This window comes from Phalacrocorax carbo, chromosome 23 (assembly GCF_963921805.1).
Source record: "Phalacrocorax carbo chromosome 23, bPhaCar2.1, whole genome shotgun sequence".
Classification (NCBI taxonomy): domain Eukaryota; kingdom Metazoa; phylum Chordata; class Aves; order Suliformes; family Phalacrocoracidae; genus Phalacrocorax; species Phalacrocorax carbo.
Genome location: NC_087535.1, coordinates 1,744,868 through 1,761,156, shown reverse-complemented (window position 1 = coordinate 1,761,156; position 16,289 = coordinate 1,744,868). Strand labels below are relative to the sequence as shown.

The 16,289-nt window shown below is 53.9% G+C and overlaps 1 protein-coding gene across 1 annotated transcript; it reads left to right on the top strand.

Moving 5' to 3' along the window:
* The first annotated feature begins 3,734 nt into the window (after positions 1-3,734).
* On the top strand, positions 3,735-14,941 carry MYBPH (myosin binding protein H). The gene is made up of 11 exons (XM_064472009.1): positions 3,735-4,297; positions 4,534-4,668; positions 6,579-6,746; positions 9,275-9,363; positions 10,383-10,578; positions 10,906-11,045; positions 11,196-11,355; positions 12,197-12,333; positions 12,781-12,967; positions 14,096-14,141; positions 14,727-14,941. The coding sequence occupies exons 1-10, from the start codon at positions 4,015-4,017 to the stop codon at positions 14,104-14,106; spliced, it is 1,506 nt and encodes a 501-aa protein (XP_064328079.1). The 5' UTR covers positions 3,735-4,014; the 3' UTR covers positions 14,107-14,141; positions 14,727-14,941.
* Positions 14,942-16,289: the final 1,348 nt, after the last annotated feature.

Below are 16,289 nucleotides of genomic sequence, written 5' to 3'. Positions count from 1 at the left end.
AAGTGGGAAGACCTCACCACCTCCTGTCTAATCCTGGAGCCCTGTTTTAGGGCTGCTCCTAATCTCTGAAAGCCTCCAGGATTTTCCCCAGCTGTCGCAGGCATGTTCTGTCTTCCCGCACCGACACATCAGCTGTTGTGTTGGGGGTTGGTATTGCCGAGGCTTTCCCCTGTCCCACCTGGCAGGTTCTCGATGCTTTGATTTCCTAAACTGGCAAGTCTGGGTGAATGGATAGACCCAATGCTTTTGGGGTACAGCCAGATTTATCTCTTTGCAGTGCAGTCCTGTCGATAGCCTCAGCTGAAAGGTGACCATGATGCATCTTTTGGGGGGTTTGAATAACAGTGGCATGAAGAGGATCTGATCCTCTGAGAAAAAAATGAGGCTTTCATTATTTAGATCTATATTTTACCTGGAAGATAATAAGTAAGGCAACATACCAATGGTGTAGTGGGCTGGAAATGTGTGTCAAAACCAATTTATTAAAAATATCTGCTTCTTGTAGAGAAGAGAACTTTTCTCACTGGAAAACAAGAATATGCAGTATTTCAGTTAAATCCTGAAATATTTGGAGTTTCAGGAAAAAAAAAAGTGTTGATATTTAAATTATCACTAAAATGTTAATGTTCAGTCCTCCCAGTTGCCTGCAGGAACAGCCAGCGCAGCCCACTCGGCGTGCTCTTCATTTTCACGCCGAGGTGGAGGAATTGGACCAGTGGGCATTTTGTTTTGTTTCTGACAGTAGACTCACTGTAGCTCCCTCACCCCAAAGTCGGAGGGCTGAGACACCCTGCCTCTGTCCTTGCTGGTGAAATGACTCCATGGGAGCAGTTTCTCCCTCCCTGTCGTGCATCCACAGGTGAATCCATCATGGTGGGTAATGAAACCTTTGGCTCCCAAATTTGGTCCCTAAGGGAAACCCTTTGACTTTGGACTTGAGCAACCGGCCATGATGCCTTTGTCATTTGCAGCAGGCCACATAGTATTTCCACACTTGAGTTTGCTCAACGTACGGCGGTCTTGCCGGCAACGTGCGAATAAACAAGATGCCAATATACTACAGTAACATGGCCCAGATAAGTCGGGATGATAAACCATGTTGATTCACTCGCTCTTAACCTATGAGTCATCCTGTGAGTCAACAGGGAAAACAGCGTCTAAACGTCATCGAGCAGGTTGAAAAACTCAAGTTTTGTTCAAATCAAGAACTTCAAGTGAAATAATTGCATTGATGTTCTTTTCCTGGGGAAAGTGTTTAATTTTCAACTGCACTTATCTGAACTGAAATAGGAGAGAAATGAGTCTTATGAACTAGATTGATTTTTTTCCAGAGCTCTTTAAATTGCTTTTCTTAATACATAATCAAAAGAAACCCACTTTTTGCAAAACATTTTTGTTTAGATTAGACATCACGATCGCCTTTGTGAAAGGCACATGGGAGACCTCTGAGCAGAGTTGGCAGCTGTGGGAGTCTGGAGGTGGCCACCTGTGAGCTGATGGAAAAAGTCATCGAGGCATGGGCCATGTGAACGGTGAGGGGTCATGGAGGTGCCAAGATCATCCAAGACAGGATGAAATCCCTGTGGGTCAAGGTATGGAGAAACCAGAGCTTCTCCAATCCTCCCGTCTGGGTGCCAGACCCACCAGGGAGCCAAAGACAGCTGGAGAAGGACAGTTGGACAGTCTCCTCTAGCCCTAGAGCACTGTGCTGGGGAGCAGGGCTGTATGCACTTTTGCCAGAGCAGCTGCAGAAAATTTTCTGGTTCACGTCCCACTTGGCAAGTTTAAGCCACTCCAAGTTGCTCCGGGGAATGGGAGGGACCACCAGTATCTGTCCATGGCCCACAGGCAGCATGAACAGCTGGGAGCCCCATGTCACCCTCTCCTGCCCCAGAGAGCATATCCCACAGTCATCCCAAAGGTATTTTGGGGAAGTAGGAGCCTTTAGTAGTCATATTCTTCCTCACTGGTGAAGGTAATCGAGGAACACCTGGGTTATCACGTAGTTTTGGAGGAAACATGCCCTCCCTGAGATACTGATACCATCTCTTGGTGTCCTGGCTTTGTCCTGCTGCCAAACGCTGTTTCTGAAAAAAAGGGGAGAAAAATTATCCTGGAGCAGGAGGGTCATGCTGCCAGGCTGCAGGCTCCAGGCAGGATCAGAGCCCATGGGGGACCACGTTTGCACTCGTGTTACCTGATCCCCATGTGACCTGCAAGGCTGGTAGCTGAGATGAGCTTTCTTCTCAGCTTACAGGAGGACCAGGGCTAGCGGAAAGTGCGGGGTCTCCTTTATGCTCTATCTGGAGATCAGCAGTTGCACGTCTTGCTGTCTGTCTGTGTAGAGCACCATGGGCAGGGGTCCTGGGGCGATGCCTCCATGGAACCATCAGTGCTTGCCTGCTGCTGTCTCGCAGCCAGGAGTTGAGCCTGGTGTCTGGCCAAGCCCAGCACCCCTGTGACACCCTGATGGACCAAAGAGCCAGCACTGCTGCCTGGCCTCCTCTCCCCATCCCCTCTTCCTACCCGGTCCATGGCTCCTGCCTCAGCTGGGATGCATTCCTCAGAGCCCTGTGGCTTTTTTTGGGGGATGTCACCATCCCTTCAGCCTGGCCAATAGGGTTTTAATCTTTCTTCTCTCCCTCCCCTTCCTGAGTGACCACAGCTTCCCCCACCTGGAAAACCACCCCCTTGTTAGCAAAACTCAGGTCATCTGGCCCTGTCACAGTACATAGCTTCATGCTCTGGCTGTCTCAGAGAAGCCTCTTGACGCTGATGTCCATGTCTGGAGGTGTTTCCTGGGGACCACAAAACCATGAGCCTTTGGACTAACGCCCAGGAGACCCAGGCTTGCTTGGTTCCTCCAAGGCAGCATCCCTGGAGGCAGGCAAGTAGTTGGGGAACAGGAGAAACACTCTGTCAATCTGAATTTGAGGAAGGTTAAAGAATTAAACCATAGGTTACAGAGACATTTTAAGTAGTGTCTCATGCAAGTAAGGCAGGTGAGGTCTCAGCAGTGGCTCACGCAAGCAAAGACTGGCAGGGTGTGAGTGGGGTTATACCCTATAGGACTAATGGGGCTTTCCTGGGTCAGTGGGGGGCTTTGGGGCAAATCTGGCTTTGGGGGATAACAGAAGGGTGGCAGATCACAAATCCTGGGGTGACCAGACTCCATGGACAAGGTCCTGGTCATCTGGGCAGGGCAGAGGCTGGAGGACACAGTGCAGGGCTGGCCAGTGATTAATCTCCAGAAATGTGGGGCAGGGGTACGGGCAGCTGGGTTGGCCCAGGAGATCCCCAGAGTTGCCTTCCAACCTCAGCGGTTCTGGGCTTGAGGTGGAGGCTGGGGGGGGTCAATGTAGGATTAACAGGGAGGATTGATGTGGGGGAGTCTGGTGTTAATGCAGGGGCCGGGGAAGGCATGTGGGGTGCAGGGTCAATGGAGAAGTTAGGGGGAGGGCTTGGTGGGGCAGATGGTGCCTGAGGAGATGCAGTGGGGGTGGGGTGGGGGTGGGAAGCCCTTAGCTAGAGGGGTGATGGAGACAAGAGCCATGTCCCCAAAGAAAGGTGACCTGGTCCCGGCCTGCCCAGTCCCGTGTGAGCCCAGGGGGGTGTGGGGAGGCCAGGACCACGTGCTGCAGTCCAATAGGAGGGGGGTAGGGGCGTGCTGCTGAATGTGCAGGTCCCGGGTGGCTATTCCTGGCAGCCCCCGCCTGCGCAGGCAGATTGGTTTGCAGGGAGGTGACAAGTGCCAGCCGAAGTGTATAAAAATCTCTCAGCCCCTGTTCTGGCTCAGTGACCTGGTTCCCCCCTACCAGCACAGCTGTCCTGGAGCAGAGACCGTCCGTCCAGAGTGGAGACGCCTGGTCCAGAGCAGGGACCCCAACTTTGGAGTCAAGATTCCAGACTGGGAGGAGAGACCTTCGGTCTGGAGCAGAGACCCCAGTACAGAGCAGAGATCCCGCAGCAGAGACCCCAAAACATCCTCTTCCTCAGCCCCCCAGCTTTGCAGCAATGACTGGCAAAACTGCACCTCCAGCCACAGACCCAGCTCCGGTGACTCCGAAGAAAGAGCCAGTGCCAACCCCAAAGGAAGAACCAGCACCAGCCCCAGCTGCTGAAGAGCCCCAGGCCCCTGAGCATCCCCCTGCTGCGGAGCAGCCCACAGACCCTGCAGATGACCGTGTTCCCATCCCCACGGCAGAAGTGACTCCAGCCCCTGAAGAAGGTCCCCCGGCTCCCCCAGCTGAACCTCAAGCCCCAGCCCCTGAACATAAACCTGAGAAAACAAACACAGGTGAGGACAGGACGGACACTGAAGTGGGGAGGGGAGATATGCAAGGCTGGGAGGGGGCATGTGGGGGTGCTGGGGTGAAGGGACAGAGGGATGAAGTCATCAAGGATATTTTTGCAGTGGGATAGGGCTGGGGGATTAGGAGGATGGGCGGGCTGAACACCAGCATGGAGGTTGAGTGATTGCCTTCCAACAGCCCTGGTATTTGAGAGCCTGTCCTCACTGCTGGTTTGTTACAGAGCCACCCAGCTCCCCCTTGTCCTTGGCTGTGGAAGAAGTGAGTGAAAACTCGGTTACGCTGACGTGGAAAGCCCCAGAGCGGGCAGGCCAGCCGGGCCTGGATGGATACGTGGTGGAGATCTGCAAAGATGGAAGTAGGCTTGGGCTTTCCTGCCTTGTAAGCATGGAGCTGGTGTGTTGCTGTGGAGGTGTGGGATGGAGCCGGGCAGAACCCGGCAATGCATTTCTCCAGGCAACATTTCCCTTTCTTTGCCCAAATGGATTCATTTAAATGGTCTTTTGGTTTTTTTTTTCTGTGGAGGAGAGGGGCTTCCCACTGGCTTCAGATAGTAGTGATGTCTTTAGCAGGGGGCTAGACCAGCTTTAATGTCACTGCCATGTCCAGCTAGAGAGTGGAGGAGAGACCAGCACACCTACTGAGGGTGGTCTCTCTTGAACTCCAGCTCTGCAGCATCCTAGGGTTGGGATGGGGATGCAAGACCTCAGGAGGAAGAAGATACAGCTCTCCCGTGTATGCCCCAAATGAAGTGCAGAAGGAATGGGGATAAGGCAGGAGGATGAGGGAGGAAAGGATCCTGGGCAGCACAAGAGGGGCTGGTATGCATCAGCAGGCAAGCCCTGCCCAAGCGAGATGGGGCTCGAGATGCCTGGAAGGGGGATGGCTGTGGTGGATGGAGGTGGGTTAGTGGGTGGCAACAATTATCAATTATCTGTGGTACTTTGGTTGCATTGCTGGTTGGTGGAATGGGGTAGGTGGATAAAAGTTGTGTTTTGGGTACCCTCTTGAAGGTAACCTGCTTGGCTTTGGGGTGAGAGTGAAAGACCTGCGTGGCTGGGGGGATCTCCAAGGGGAGGCTGGAGCTGGTGGGCTGGCTGCTGCATGAGGCTGGAGTGGTTTGGAGACCCAGGTGGTCTGTAGGCCTTGAGGAACTTGATCTATGACCCTTGGCTGTTTAGCTTGTGGCAGGCACAGTCAACACATGCTTGGCTGTGGGAGGCTTTCATCATTGGGCTGGGGACTGGGGAGGTAACCATGGCTGGATGGGATGCATGAGGAGGCCCTTGTGTGGGGCAAGGAAAGATGCAGCCATTCCTGGAGGGTGCTGGCTGATAGCCAGCCAAAGGTCACAGTTTTGGATGGTCTCCGAGCTTGCTTTGAGCTTGACTGGGTGACAGCAGAGTTCTAGTCATTCAGTAATAACAACATGGGCTCTGCGACTGCTGTATTTGGACTGATGCAAGATCCTGGTTGGCTAAAATATGGTGAGATTTGAGTGAGGGCTGGTTTGAGTAATGTCAGTGGTGAAGGGAAAGAGGAGCTGGTGGGATTTGGCTGGTCTGACAGCATTGATAGAAAAACCTTCTTGGTTTGAAAGTTGGCGTAGCAAACCCTGGCACATGTGGGTTTCTCTAGTTGCCAGGCTGGGACACCCAGTCCTTTGGTGACTGGGGCAGTCTGTTTTCTAACTGAGAAATCTCTTAAGAGGTTTGGCCCATTGCAAGGCTGTGTTAGCTGGCTGATGTGGGAGGGCTTCTATGTCTTGGCTGTGGGGTGAGTTTTACATGCCCCTTCCAAGCAGGAAGAACAGCTGGGGAGGTCTAGCTGGCTGGTGGCAGGTGATGAGCAGACCTTGCCTGATGTGGAGGATGCACTGGGGAACATGGTGAGCCCCAACAAGTTTTTCTGGGGCAGTAAGAGGAGCAGAGTGGCTGGCAGGGCGGTCAAAGAATCTTAACTACTTCCAGAAATGCACCTGGAAGGTCAGCAGGGACCATGTTTGCTGGCCTGATGTCTTTTCTTACTTGCAAATAGCCTCCTCCTCAACAGGCGAGCTTCTGCCAGCATTTCATACCCCGCACTCCTTGGCAGGGTGGGGTGGCCAACCTCCCCTCTAAAATACCTTTTTCTGCTAGTGCCCCAAGTTGTTAAGCCTTTGCAAGGAGAGGGTTCTTTGCCTCTGTGTTTCACCCCCTGTGGCTTGATCCTGTTGTTTGGGGTATGTGTCTGTCTGTCCGCTGAAGTGCTCCTCTGTGTTTATTGTAGGTACAGACTGGATAGCTGTGAATGAGGAGCCTTTTCTTTCCACCCGGTACACAATCCAGGACCTCGGCTCCGGTGACAAGGTCCACGTACGGGTGAAGGCTGTCAGTGCCAGTGGTGCCAGCGTTCCAGCTACTTTGGAGCAGCCAGTCCTCATCCGAGAGATCCTCCGTAAGTACTTCTCCTGCCATGCATAATTCCTGTGTGCTTTGTCAGCAGTACAAAGAATCACAGTCCATCCCTGAAGCCTGGGTGGCCTCTGCCCTCTCACACATCAGAATCCAGCCTTTGACCGAGATGTTATTCTCAATAACTGTGTCCAATTCCCTTAGGGTGGGATGGAGTAACTTCCCAACCTCAAGACACTGATCCTGCAGATGGTGAAGCTTTGGGGGTGAGGGACTCAAAATGCAGAGCCACCTTTTCCCATTTCATTTCAAGAGCTCAGAAACAGTCTCACTTTCAGCACGTCTCCTCTCCTTGGCCATGCTTACATCTCTAATATGCCATCGCATACACATTGGACAGCTTTGTTTATTTAGCTAAGGAAAGTCAAGAGCTGGTAGTCTGGAGCATGGGAACTTTAATCATGCTGAACTCGCTAATGAATGACTTGCTCCCATGCTTAGCAAGACTCACATTCCTCCCGGGGTGCTGTGAATGTGCTGAGGCTGATGTATGATTGTAAGGCTGGTTTTCACTTATCAAACAGCAAATATAAACTTATTTTCCCTTCACAAGGAATTATTAATTTGCAAATGTTCCTGTTACTCTTAAAAATAGTAATAATAATAATAATAACAAAAGTTATTCCAGGAACCATTAGTTTTTCATAGGAAAAGGCTTGGAGAAGGCTATCAGTGTCTGGCAAGGGTCCTGCAGGGCCCATCCTCTCAGTCTGCTCAGAGGAGGTGAACATGGCTTAGAGGTTGGTGTCTGCTGCCATGTTCACCTCCAGATCTCAAAGGCATCCCACCATACCTTGTGGGACTGGGGAAACCGAGGCATGGGGGACTGGCATGAGATGCCAAATACACAGCTCATGTTTCCCACTTCTAGTCCTGTGCTGCATCCACCAGTTCAAACCCCCCCATCCCTGCTGCATGAGCTTCGTCCCACCCATGTGTAAAGACCCCCACACAACTTGCTCTTGCTCCATGCTAGTGTTTTTTTTTTCTTCTGTTTTCTTTTTGCTAACTGAAACTCTTCATTAGCAAACAGCACTAGCCTACTTTTGCATTTCATTTGAAATACAGCCCTGTGTACACTGCCTAGCTTTGCTGAGGAACCAACTAGCTCTCAAAGTCTGACCTCCTCCCCAGGTCCACCCCAGCGGCGCTGGTGTGTGCTGGGTGCATGAGCCCACTCCTCTCTGCCCCATCTCTTACATTCTGGTCTTCACATTTTATTCGGGACTGCATTTTGTACCCCTCACATGTTCATTTATAGCATCACAAGAGATTTTAAATAGCAGCAGTACAGACGGCAGAGAGTTTGAAAACAGGTGTGATGAGTGGGTTTGGGAAGTGGAGAGAGACGAGGAGAAACCAGATGAAGATTTGGTGTAGGAGTCATGTTTTGCATGGAGCTGGGGCAGGAAAAATGCCTTCCCACCCGTGGCAACATGTCACCTGGGCCGCTGACCTCGGCCAGCCCTCTCTGGCTGAGCAAGGCACGTGCTGGGGAAAACACCCATGAATTAACATTCCTCCATTAAGGTCAGGTTTCTCTGCCCCACCGAGACTGATGAGCCCAAGTGGCAGCATCGATGCATGGATCCCTGGAGCAAATAGCAGCATAAGCAGAGAAGAGACAGTCTCAGCTGTCAGCGGGGCCATCTGGGACTGCCGGGCATCTCCCTGCCCTCCCCAGCCCACTGCCGGCGTTTCACGCTCACAGCTGTTTAACTATTGCTCAGTCCCAGTTTAATTCTGGCCGTGCCCCCTCCCCAGAGTGAAACTCCAGCACGTTTAATCCATGCAGAGGCACACAACTCTTTTATGAGGGGCTCACGTAAACCCAATGCCTCTCCAGAAGGATCACCGAGTGGCCCTGAGCCGATAGGGTTACATGGCTGCTATTTTCACCTCGGGAAGGAGACACACACTCCATCAGCATTCTCCAGTGGGTTTTTTGCTTATCTTTGTTATGTTCCCTTGGGGACGTTAGCCTTCGTTTTAAGCCTGGGGCTTTCACAGCTCTGCTGTGAGTAACCATGCACCACCTTGGTCTCTCGATGGCCTTGAGCACGCAGTGAAGGTGGAGGTCTGGTGAGCCTTGTCCTTGCTGGAAGTCAGAATCTGTGCCTCTGGGAAGTCTGCTTTCTGAGCTGGGGAGGAATATTTCCTAACTGGGAGATGCTTTGCTGCCATGTAGACTGTGCTATGGCTCTTCTGGTTAAGCCCATGTTGGTCTCAATAGCCTGGCTATAATGAAGGGGGTGAATGGTCTGTTAGGGTGGTGCTGTTGGGTTGATGACCTGGTATGTCAAGGATGGATATAATTTTGGGGTGCAGGCAATGGGGTAGGCTGGTATGGCCCTGCAGGGAAGCAAGCACTGTCCAAGAGATGAGAGGGAAGAGGTGGTTGTGTTTCTGGGTGGGATTTCTGAATGGCCAAGCAGATGGATGTGTGGGGTGGGTCAGCCAGTTGGGTGCTGTGATTTCCTTGGCCCCACAGCATGACTTTCTGGTCCCCAGAGCTCCCGAGGATCCGCATGCCCCGTCACCTGCGACAGACTTACGTCAGGCGTGTTGGGGATGCTGTGAACATGATGATCCCTTTCCAGGTAGGTGGCTGATTTGGCATTTAATCCCCCAGGGTTTTTCACTGCAGGTTAGCTTCTTCAGTGACTTTTCTAGCCACCATGACACGCCTGGGGCCAACTGTGGGCTGGTTTGTCCTGGTCCTGTCTCCCATAGGCCAAGGCTGGGAGATTGGTTGGGAACCTCTCTCCCTTTCCTGCCTAGCTCCCATTTTTCTCCTGCTATGTCTTTACTGATGGCATTGGCGATGGGACAACCCCAAACACACTAGGGCACAGGCTAGCTATTTCTGCTGTCTCAGCCCACGAGCCCTATTCAATTTGTGCTCCTGGCAGGCATCTGGCCACACACCACAGGACCCCACAGCAGTGGGGGTCCCCTTGGGAAAAGCAACTGCTTTTGGAGCAGGGCAGCCCCAGGGCTTTGTGATGGGAGGAGTGAATGTGACACTGGTGGGCGAAGCTGGAGGTTCTCTCCTCAACTGATCTATCACATACTGTCTGGGGCATCACCAAAGCGTCTCCACCATGGTCTATGGGATGGAGAAAACCAGTCCTGAAACATGCTGGCCAAGCAGAGGGAAGTGAGAGGCAGAAAGCTGCCCCTGAGATGAGGGATGTGTCCATGCCATGTCTCATAGGCAGTTGGGAGCGTGCACTGGCCATGCTCTGGGCATGAATTGGTCCTGACTGCTAGGACAAGTCCCTGCTGCTAGGCTTGAACCTGGGCTCAGTGCATGGGCAACAGGACCACAGCTCTGCCTGCAATGCCCTGGGCAGGTAAAGCTGGGCTTGCTCCATGAGGACTTTGGGGGACCAGCATGTTCCAGCATCATCCTTGGAGCCTGATGCCTTCCCATCAGTGGGGCTGGCAGGGTTCAAATGTAGTTTCTTCCCTGGGGACTGCTGGATGGGAGAGGCTGTATCCAGGCCACTGCTGCCTGGACAAAGAGGGGTGGCTCTGGCCACCCATCCTTCCCAGCAGGACCTGTTGAGATCATGCGCTTGAGTGGCTCCTAACCTGCCTGTACGGGTTGCTCCAGGGAAAACCGCAGCCCGAGGTGATCTGGACCAAGGGTGACCAGCCCCTGGACACCAGCCGCATCAACATCCACAACACGGAGAAGGACACCATCTTCTACATCCGCGAGGCACAGCGCAGCGATTCGGGCAAGTACGAGCTCACTGTGCGGATAAACGGAGCGGAGGACAAGGCTATCCTGGACATCCGAGTGATTGGTAAGGCTGGGGATGGGACCCTGCAGGGTTGCTCTGGGGCTTATTTCTGCCCCTTGGTTAGGGATAGCTCTTGTTCTGGGCGAAATGGGACAGGGCCAGCAATAAGACAAGGGGCTCTGGGCTCCCTCTTCCAGTGGGATCTCCTCCAGGATCATGGAGGTGAACTCCTCTGGTTGGGGATGCAGGGTTTCTGCCAGTCGATGCCCATCACAGCTTCTCATCCCTTGTGTGCTGCAACAGGGCGAGAAGAGATTAAAAGTGAGGTCAAGGCACAGAATGCGGGGGGAGCAAATTAGGGTGCCACCCTGTGAGGGTTTGTATTTGCAGAGCCACCGGGCCCCCCACAGAACCTGAAACTGGTGGATATGTGGGGCTTTAACGTGGCCCTGGAGTGGACCCCGCCGCTGGACAACGGGAACTCTGAGATCAAGGGCTACACAGTGCAGAAGTCAGATAAGAAGAGTGGGGTGAGTCAACACTCTGGGCCCCCGTGTCCTGGTGCTGGGGATGCCGTGCTGGGGGAGGAGGAGCTGCAGAACCCTGTCTCACCCCATGCCTTCTCCATCTTTTGGACAGCCTGCCTTTCCTCACCACTTTTTTTTATTATTTCCTCCCAGAAATGGTTCACGGCACTGGAGCGCTGCACCCGCACCAGCTGCACCATCTCCGACCTCATCATCGGCAATACCTACTCCTTCCGGGTGTTCGCGGAAAATGCCTGTGGGCTGAGTGAGAAAGCAGCTGTCACCTCCGCAGTGGCCCACATCAAGAAGACAAGTGGGGACAATGCCCTGGCTAAGGGGTTGGGGGGGCGGTGGGCCAGAGGGGTCCTGTCCCCATCGGGGCTAGTGTGACTTCCTCGGTGTTGTGGTGATGCTGCTGGGCTGGTGCCCAGGATGAGCCCTGTAGGGGGGAGGCTGTGCATCCCCAAGGCAGAGGTCCAGAGGTCCCCTGCCCTCCTTCTACACCTCCTTTCTCCTCTGGGGAAAGCTTGTGCCATGGTCAGCCCCCTGGGAGGGATCAAGGCATGGACATCCCTGGGGTGAGATCGAACCAGGAGCTGGGAGTGGTGAGGAGCAGCCTTGGCTTTGGCCCTGGAGCTTAGGGCCAGCAAAGGAAGAGACCCCTGCAGTGGTCCATCCCAGACGCAAATCTCCAAAGCAGCATTCCTCAGTGCTGCTCCCCCTCCATCTGTTTCCATCCCGCTCCCTGGTAGCACACAGTGAGTAGGGGTCTCTGCCACCTGCAGAGCTTACCTCCAGCTCCTATTTCTGTGCACTGAATTTTGGGGATGGAGTAGCAGATCCAGAGAGGTGCCTGGCCTGGATCTGACATGCTGCACATAGCATGGATGGAGGTGTTGGTTGGCAGGCTGTCATCTCCCCTGTCTCCCACAGGGACTGGACACTTCCATGGCAGGGTTGGATGAGAAAGGATTGATAGGTGGAGCTGGTCTGAGCTGAAGGCGAGGTCCTCGGGTCAGGCTTGATGGTGTCTGGCTTGTTATGTGAGGGAGCAGAAGTATTTTGGGGTACCTTGGTCTGAATCCCTGTGACCATGTGCTAGTCATCCCAGGACCCCAAGCTCTCCCTCAACCTAGAATTCATTATTTTCTTAGAAACTGCTTACCAGCCAGAGAAGATCCCCCAACGGGACATGATGGAGCCTCCAAAGTTCACCCAACCCCTGACAGACCGAACCACCACCCGGGGCTACAGCACACATCTCTTCTGCTGCGTCCGGGGCTTCCCCCAGGTCAGAGGTTCCTCCGTGGACAGCATCGCCTCTGAGTGTGGGCAGCCACCAGTGGGGTTTTTGCCAAGTGGGTGTTTTGCAAGGAGGTGTTGGGAGATGATTGGTCACGTTGGGTTAGGGTTGGATGAGGTTAGGGGGCTGCAGCTGCCCTCTGAGTTGAACTGGGGCAAGTTTGGGGTGTTTCTGCATGGAGATGGGAGACTGGTCTTAATTCAAGCCACATCCTGTTTCCTTCTGCCCTGGGGCAGGAAGTATGGAGCAGTGGTAGGGCTCAAGAATGGGAGATTTAGCTCTCCAAACTACTTCTGACTGTGAATCACACTATGGCCACCAGCTTCAGGCAGGGCCAAGGCAAAGGCAGGGGGAGGTGGCTGCATTTTGGAGCCAGTTAAATTTCTCATTTCTCTCCCCACTTTAAATCAATAAAGAAATCCTGTTCCCTTCCAGCCCAAAATCATCTGGATGAAAAATCAGATGGAGATACGGGAAGACCCCAAATACATAGCGATGATCGAGCAGGGTGTCTGCTCCCTGGAAATCCGCAAGCCCAACCCTTTTGATGGGGGCATCTACACCTGCAAAGCTGTGAACCCCTTGGGGGAAGCATCAGTAGACTGCAAACTTGATGTGAAAGGTAAGACTGGCCGAGGAGATAGAGAAGCAGGTTTCCTTGTCTGACTTTTCCCGTTCTCACTTTCACAGTGGTGTGGTTTGTCCCTGTTTTGTGTTGATGCTGGTGATGGGGGAGCATAAGGACACTGGGCACCCCTGTGGAGCTGGAACTTCAGGTTTCTTGGGTTTATGGTCTTGAAGCATCTTGAAGCTGCCTTCCCTCATTCATGGCCGAAAACTGGGGAGGAAACCAGAAACTGCAGGGCCAAAGGACCAGAGGTGCTGGTGGAGAATGCAACAGTCACTTGCTCCTCACTGCATCTACCAGCACTGTGTCCCAAGCCATCCACAAGCCATGCGTGTGGGGGGTGTGCTGAACCCCCTCCACTTGCACCTGGGTGGTTCTTATTTATGTCTCAGGAGCCTGCCCAGACCTTCCAGCTCGCATTTCCCTGCCTCAGCAGAGCACGCAGCCCAGCCCTTGCATGGAGGTGCCCTGCTTTGCTCCCTGCAGACGCCTCCCCTGCGTGCCACAGACCCTCCTCGGCGTGCAGGAGGATGCATGCCCACACACTATACACGTTTCTCAAGGGGCGGTATGTCCTTAGATGCACAACATTTTTATTATTTCTCCTCCCATGGCTTCCCAGCACATGCTTGCCCCGAGGCACACTCTGCCCTACTTCCCACGCAGGCAGGGCTCTGATCCCGTAGGTACAGGGCACCCTCAGTCCCTGCTGAAGCTACGGAGCTGCCGGCATGGCACAGGGTCAGTGCTTGGCTCTGCAGCAGCTGGTGCCAGGGCTTCCAGCCGGTGCAGCAAGCCCTGACCCAGCTGGCCCCGGCCACGCTGCCCTGCAGGCAGGGCTGTCAGTGCAGCCATGCAGGCAGCACGGTGAAGTTGGCCAGGAGGATGAGCTTGTCATTGTGCTGGGGACACAAAGCACCTGGGACTTGCCCAGACTGCGATCTTGGGGGCAAGCTGGCCAGGAGCAGGCGGCGATGGCGGTGTGTGCGATTGCTCAAGCATGCGTGCATGTTGGTGTGCACACGTGAGCGGGTGGTTATGCCGTGGCTTGCTTTTGGAAGTCAAAAGGAGAGTAAGACACGGGGAGTTCAGGGGGTTTATATCTCCCGTGCTCTCCTGCAGTGCCCCAGTGAAGACAGATCAGAGGGCAAGACAAAGAGCAAGGTAGGTCTGGGTTGGGGCTGTGGGACGGAGGGAGGATGGATCACTTCACCGGGGATGGAATGGGTTGAGTGTCCTGGATTAGCCCTTGTCACCTGCTCATGGAGCCCCAGCTCGGGCCTTCCTCACCCTACGGCTGGAGGCGGACTGGTGGGGTGCAATGCTGCAGAGCCTGAGAGAAACCTGCCCCTTTGCGTGGTGGAGGGAGGGCTGTAAATATAGCCGGGAGGATGAAGATGCATGTAAAGACTGGTGTGCCTGGCAGATGCATGGGCAGCACAGCAAGCAGAGCCCAAATTTGCAGGCAGGACTCAGAGACCTGGGGCACCAGGGGATGGATGCACAAAAGGGGCAGGTACTGGGGCTGGGGGAAGGCATAAAGGGGTGTGAAATGGGGCTGTGGGGTGGAAAAGCAGAGTTGAAGGGTTGCAACTGAATTTTGTGGGACAGGAGAGGGTGGAAGATCTAGGTTGTCTTTGTCTTTGCACCAGAGCCGTGGCTGGGATGTGGTTTCCCACCTCATCCCTGACCACTGGTCTCTCAGCAGCAGTGCCTTCACAGGACTCAGACCTCCTTCCTTTACCCCAGGTAGACGCTGCAGCTGCTGTGCAGTAGCGTGGCACATGGTGATGCTCCTGGCCATGGCCCCTGCTGGCCTGCGCCCTCCCTGGCAGTGCTCTGGGGGGGTCTGCACCTCAGCCTGCCGTGGCACAGTCCTCTCTGAAAGTGCCCTTAGCTGTGACAATAAAACAAGCCCATCTGAGGGGCTTTGGTCCTAATAAAAAACCCCAAACCACTCTGTCCTGCTTGTTGTGGGGTTGGCTTGGGCAGAAGGAGGTAGAAGGGAGAGAGCTGCCAGGGATGCTCTGGGTTCATAGTGTCCCAGCAAACCATGGGTGGAGGCGATGGTTTCTGAGCCTGGAAAGAATGGATCAGCTTTATAAAACACCTATGAAGATGACTAAATGAGAAGCAACCCAATAACGAGGAAGAAGAGGATGGGGAAGAGTTTCCTTCTGGAGCTGGAGAATGATTCTGGCTGGAGGGAAAAAAAAATAGCAACATCAAAACTGTGGCATGTTGATACTCCTTCATCAAAGCATAATTTGTTTGTCCACAGCAGTGATGTAATGTTCCAGCTACCCGCTGCCACCAGCATCCCCTCCCCACGGCATGAGACGGCGGGGACAGGACATGCCCATGCATTATCTGGAGGAGGAGGAATCGGCCCCGTTAGCTACTGATAACTCATGTGCAGAAAGATGATTCGTTACTTACAGCTCTGAGACAGCTCGGGTCAGATGCTGTTTATTAACAGAGAGCCCAGACAGATCCATCAAGTTGACTAAGCGCATCGTTAACCAGGGGTCAGCAGTGCGGTGTACCTCTTCTGCCAGCACGGCTTTCCTCTCGGGCTGACGGGTCTGGCATGTGGGTGAGGGCAGGAGCAATCCCAGCCATGTGCCAGCTCGATCATGGGGCCAGACCCAGATCCTGCCCTGAGAAAGGCATATCCTGGCAGGCCCTGGCACTGCAAACGTGGGTGCAAATCCAGTCTGGGCATCTGCAGATCTGAGCCCAGCCTGCCCTTGGTGCCACTGGAGAGCAAAGCCAGGCAGTGCCTATGGCTAAAATACTGACCCTGCCCTGCAGCATCTCTCCTGCAGCCTCTCTGCTTTGTCCCTCTCTGCCCACAGTCACTTACTCTCCACGCCCAAGGTGAAGTCCATGGGGGTATTGCTATTGCCAGGGGCACAGCGCTGTCCACACCAGACGTCGTTTCCACCATCAGAGGGCATTGTCGGATTAATTTTTATCCCAGCTGATGGTCAGGCTGGTTTATTGAGGTGGTTGGGGTTAGTGATGATGCTGCCGGGGAGGAGGTTGCAGTCCAGCTGGCAGGCCGAGAGCAGGTCTTTCCCTGGCATGCTCGCCCCTGGCCTTAGACACTGGTGGGGATGTCCTAGCCCCCTTGATGGCCCTGGTATCTTGGTATGTGGCTTTAGCCAGGGGGACAGGGGCTGGGAGCTGCTTTAGCCAGGGATTTGCTAACACTGGGGAGAAGCAACATCTCCAAGTCTGTGTCATGCTGCGCACTGTGCCCTTTCCAGACTCTTAATGCAGACCTACAGGGCAGAGACTGCGTGTGTAACCT

Coding starts and splice junctions, on each gene's coding strand:
- MYBPH (XM_064472009.1), top strand. CDS start 4,015: ATGACTGGCAAAACTGCACCTCCAGCCACAGACCCAGCTCCGGTGACT. Junction 4,669..6,578: donor GGAGATCTGCAAAGATGGAA/GTAGGCTTGGGC, acceptor TGTTTATTGTAG/GTACAGACTGGATAGCTGTG. Junction 9,364..10,382: donor ACATGATGATCCCTTTCCAG/GTAGGTGGCTGA, acceptor GGGTTGCTCCAG/GGAAAACCGCAGCCCGAGGT.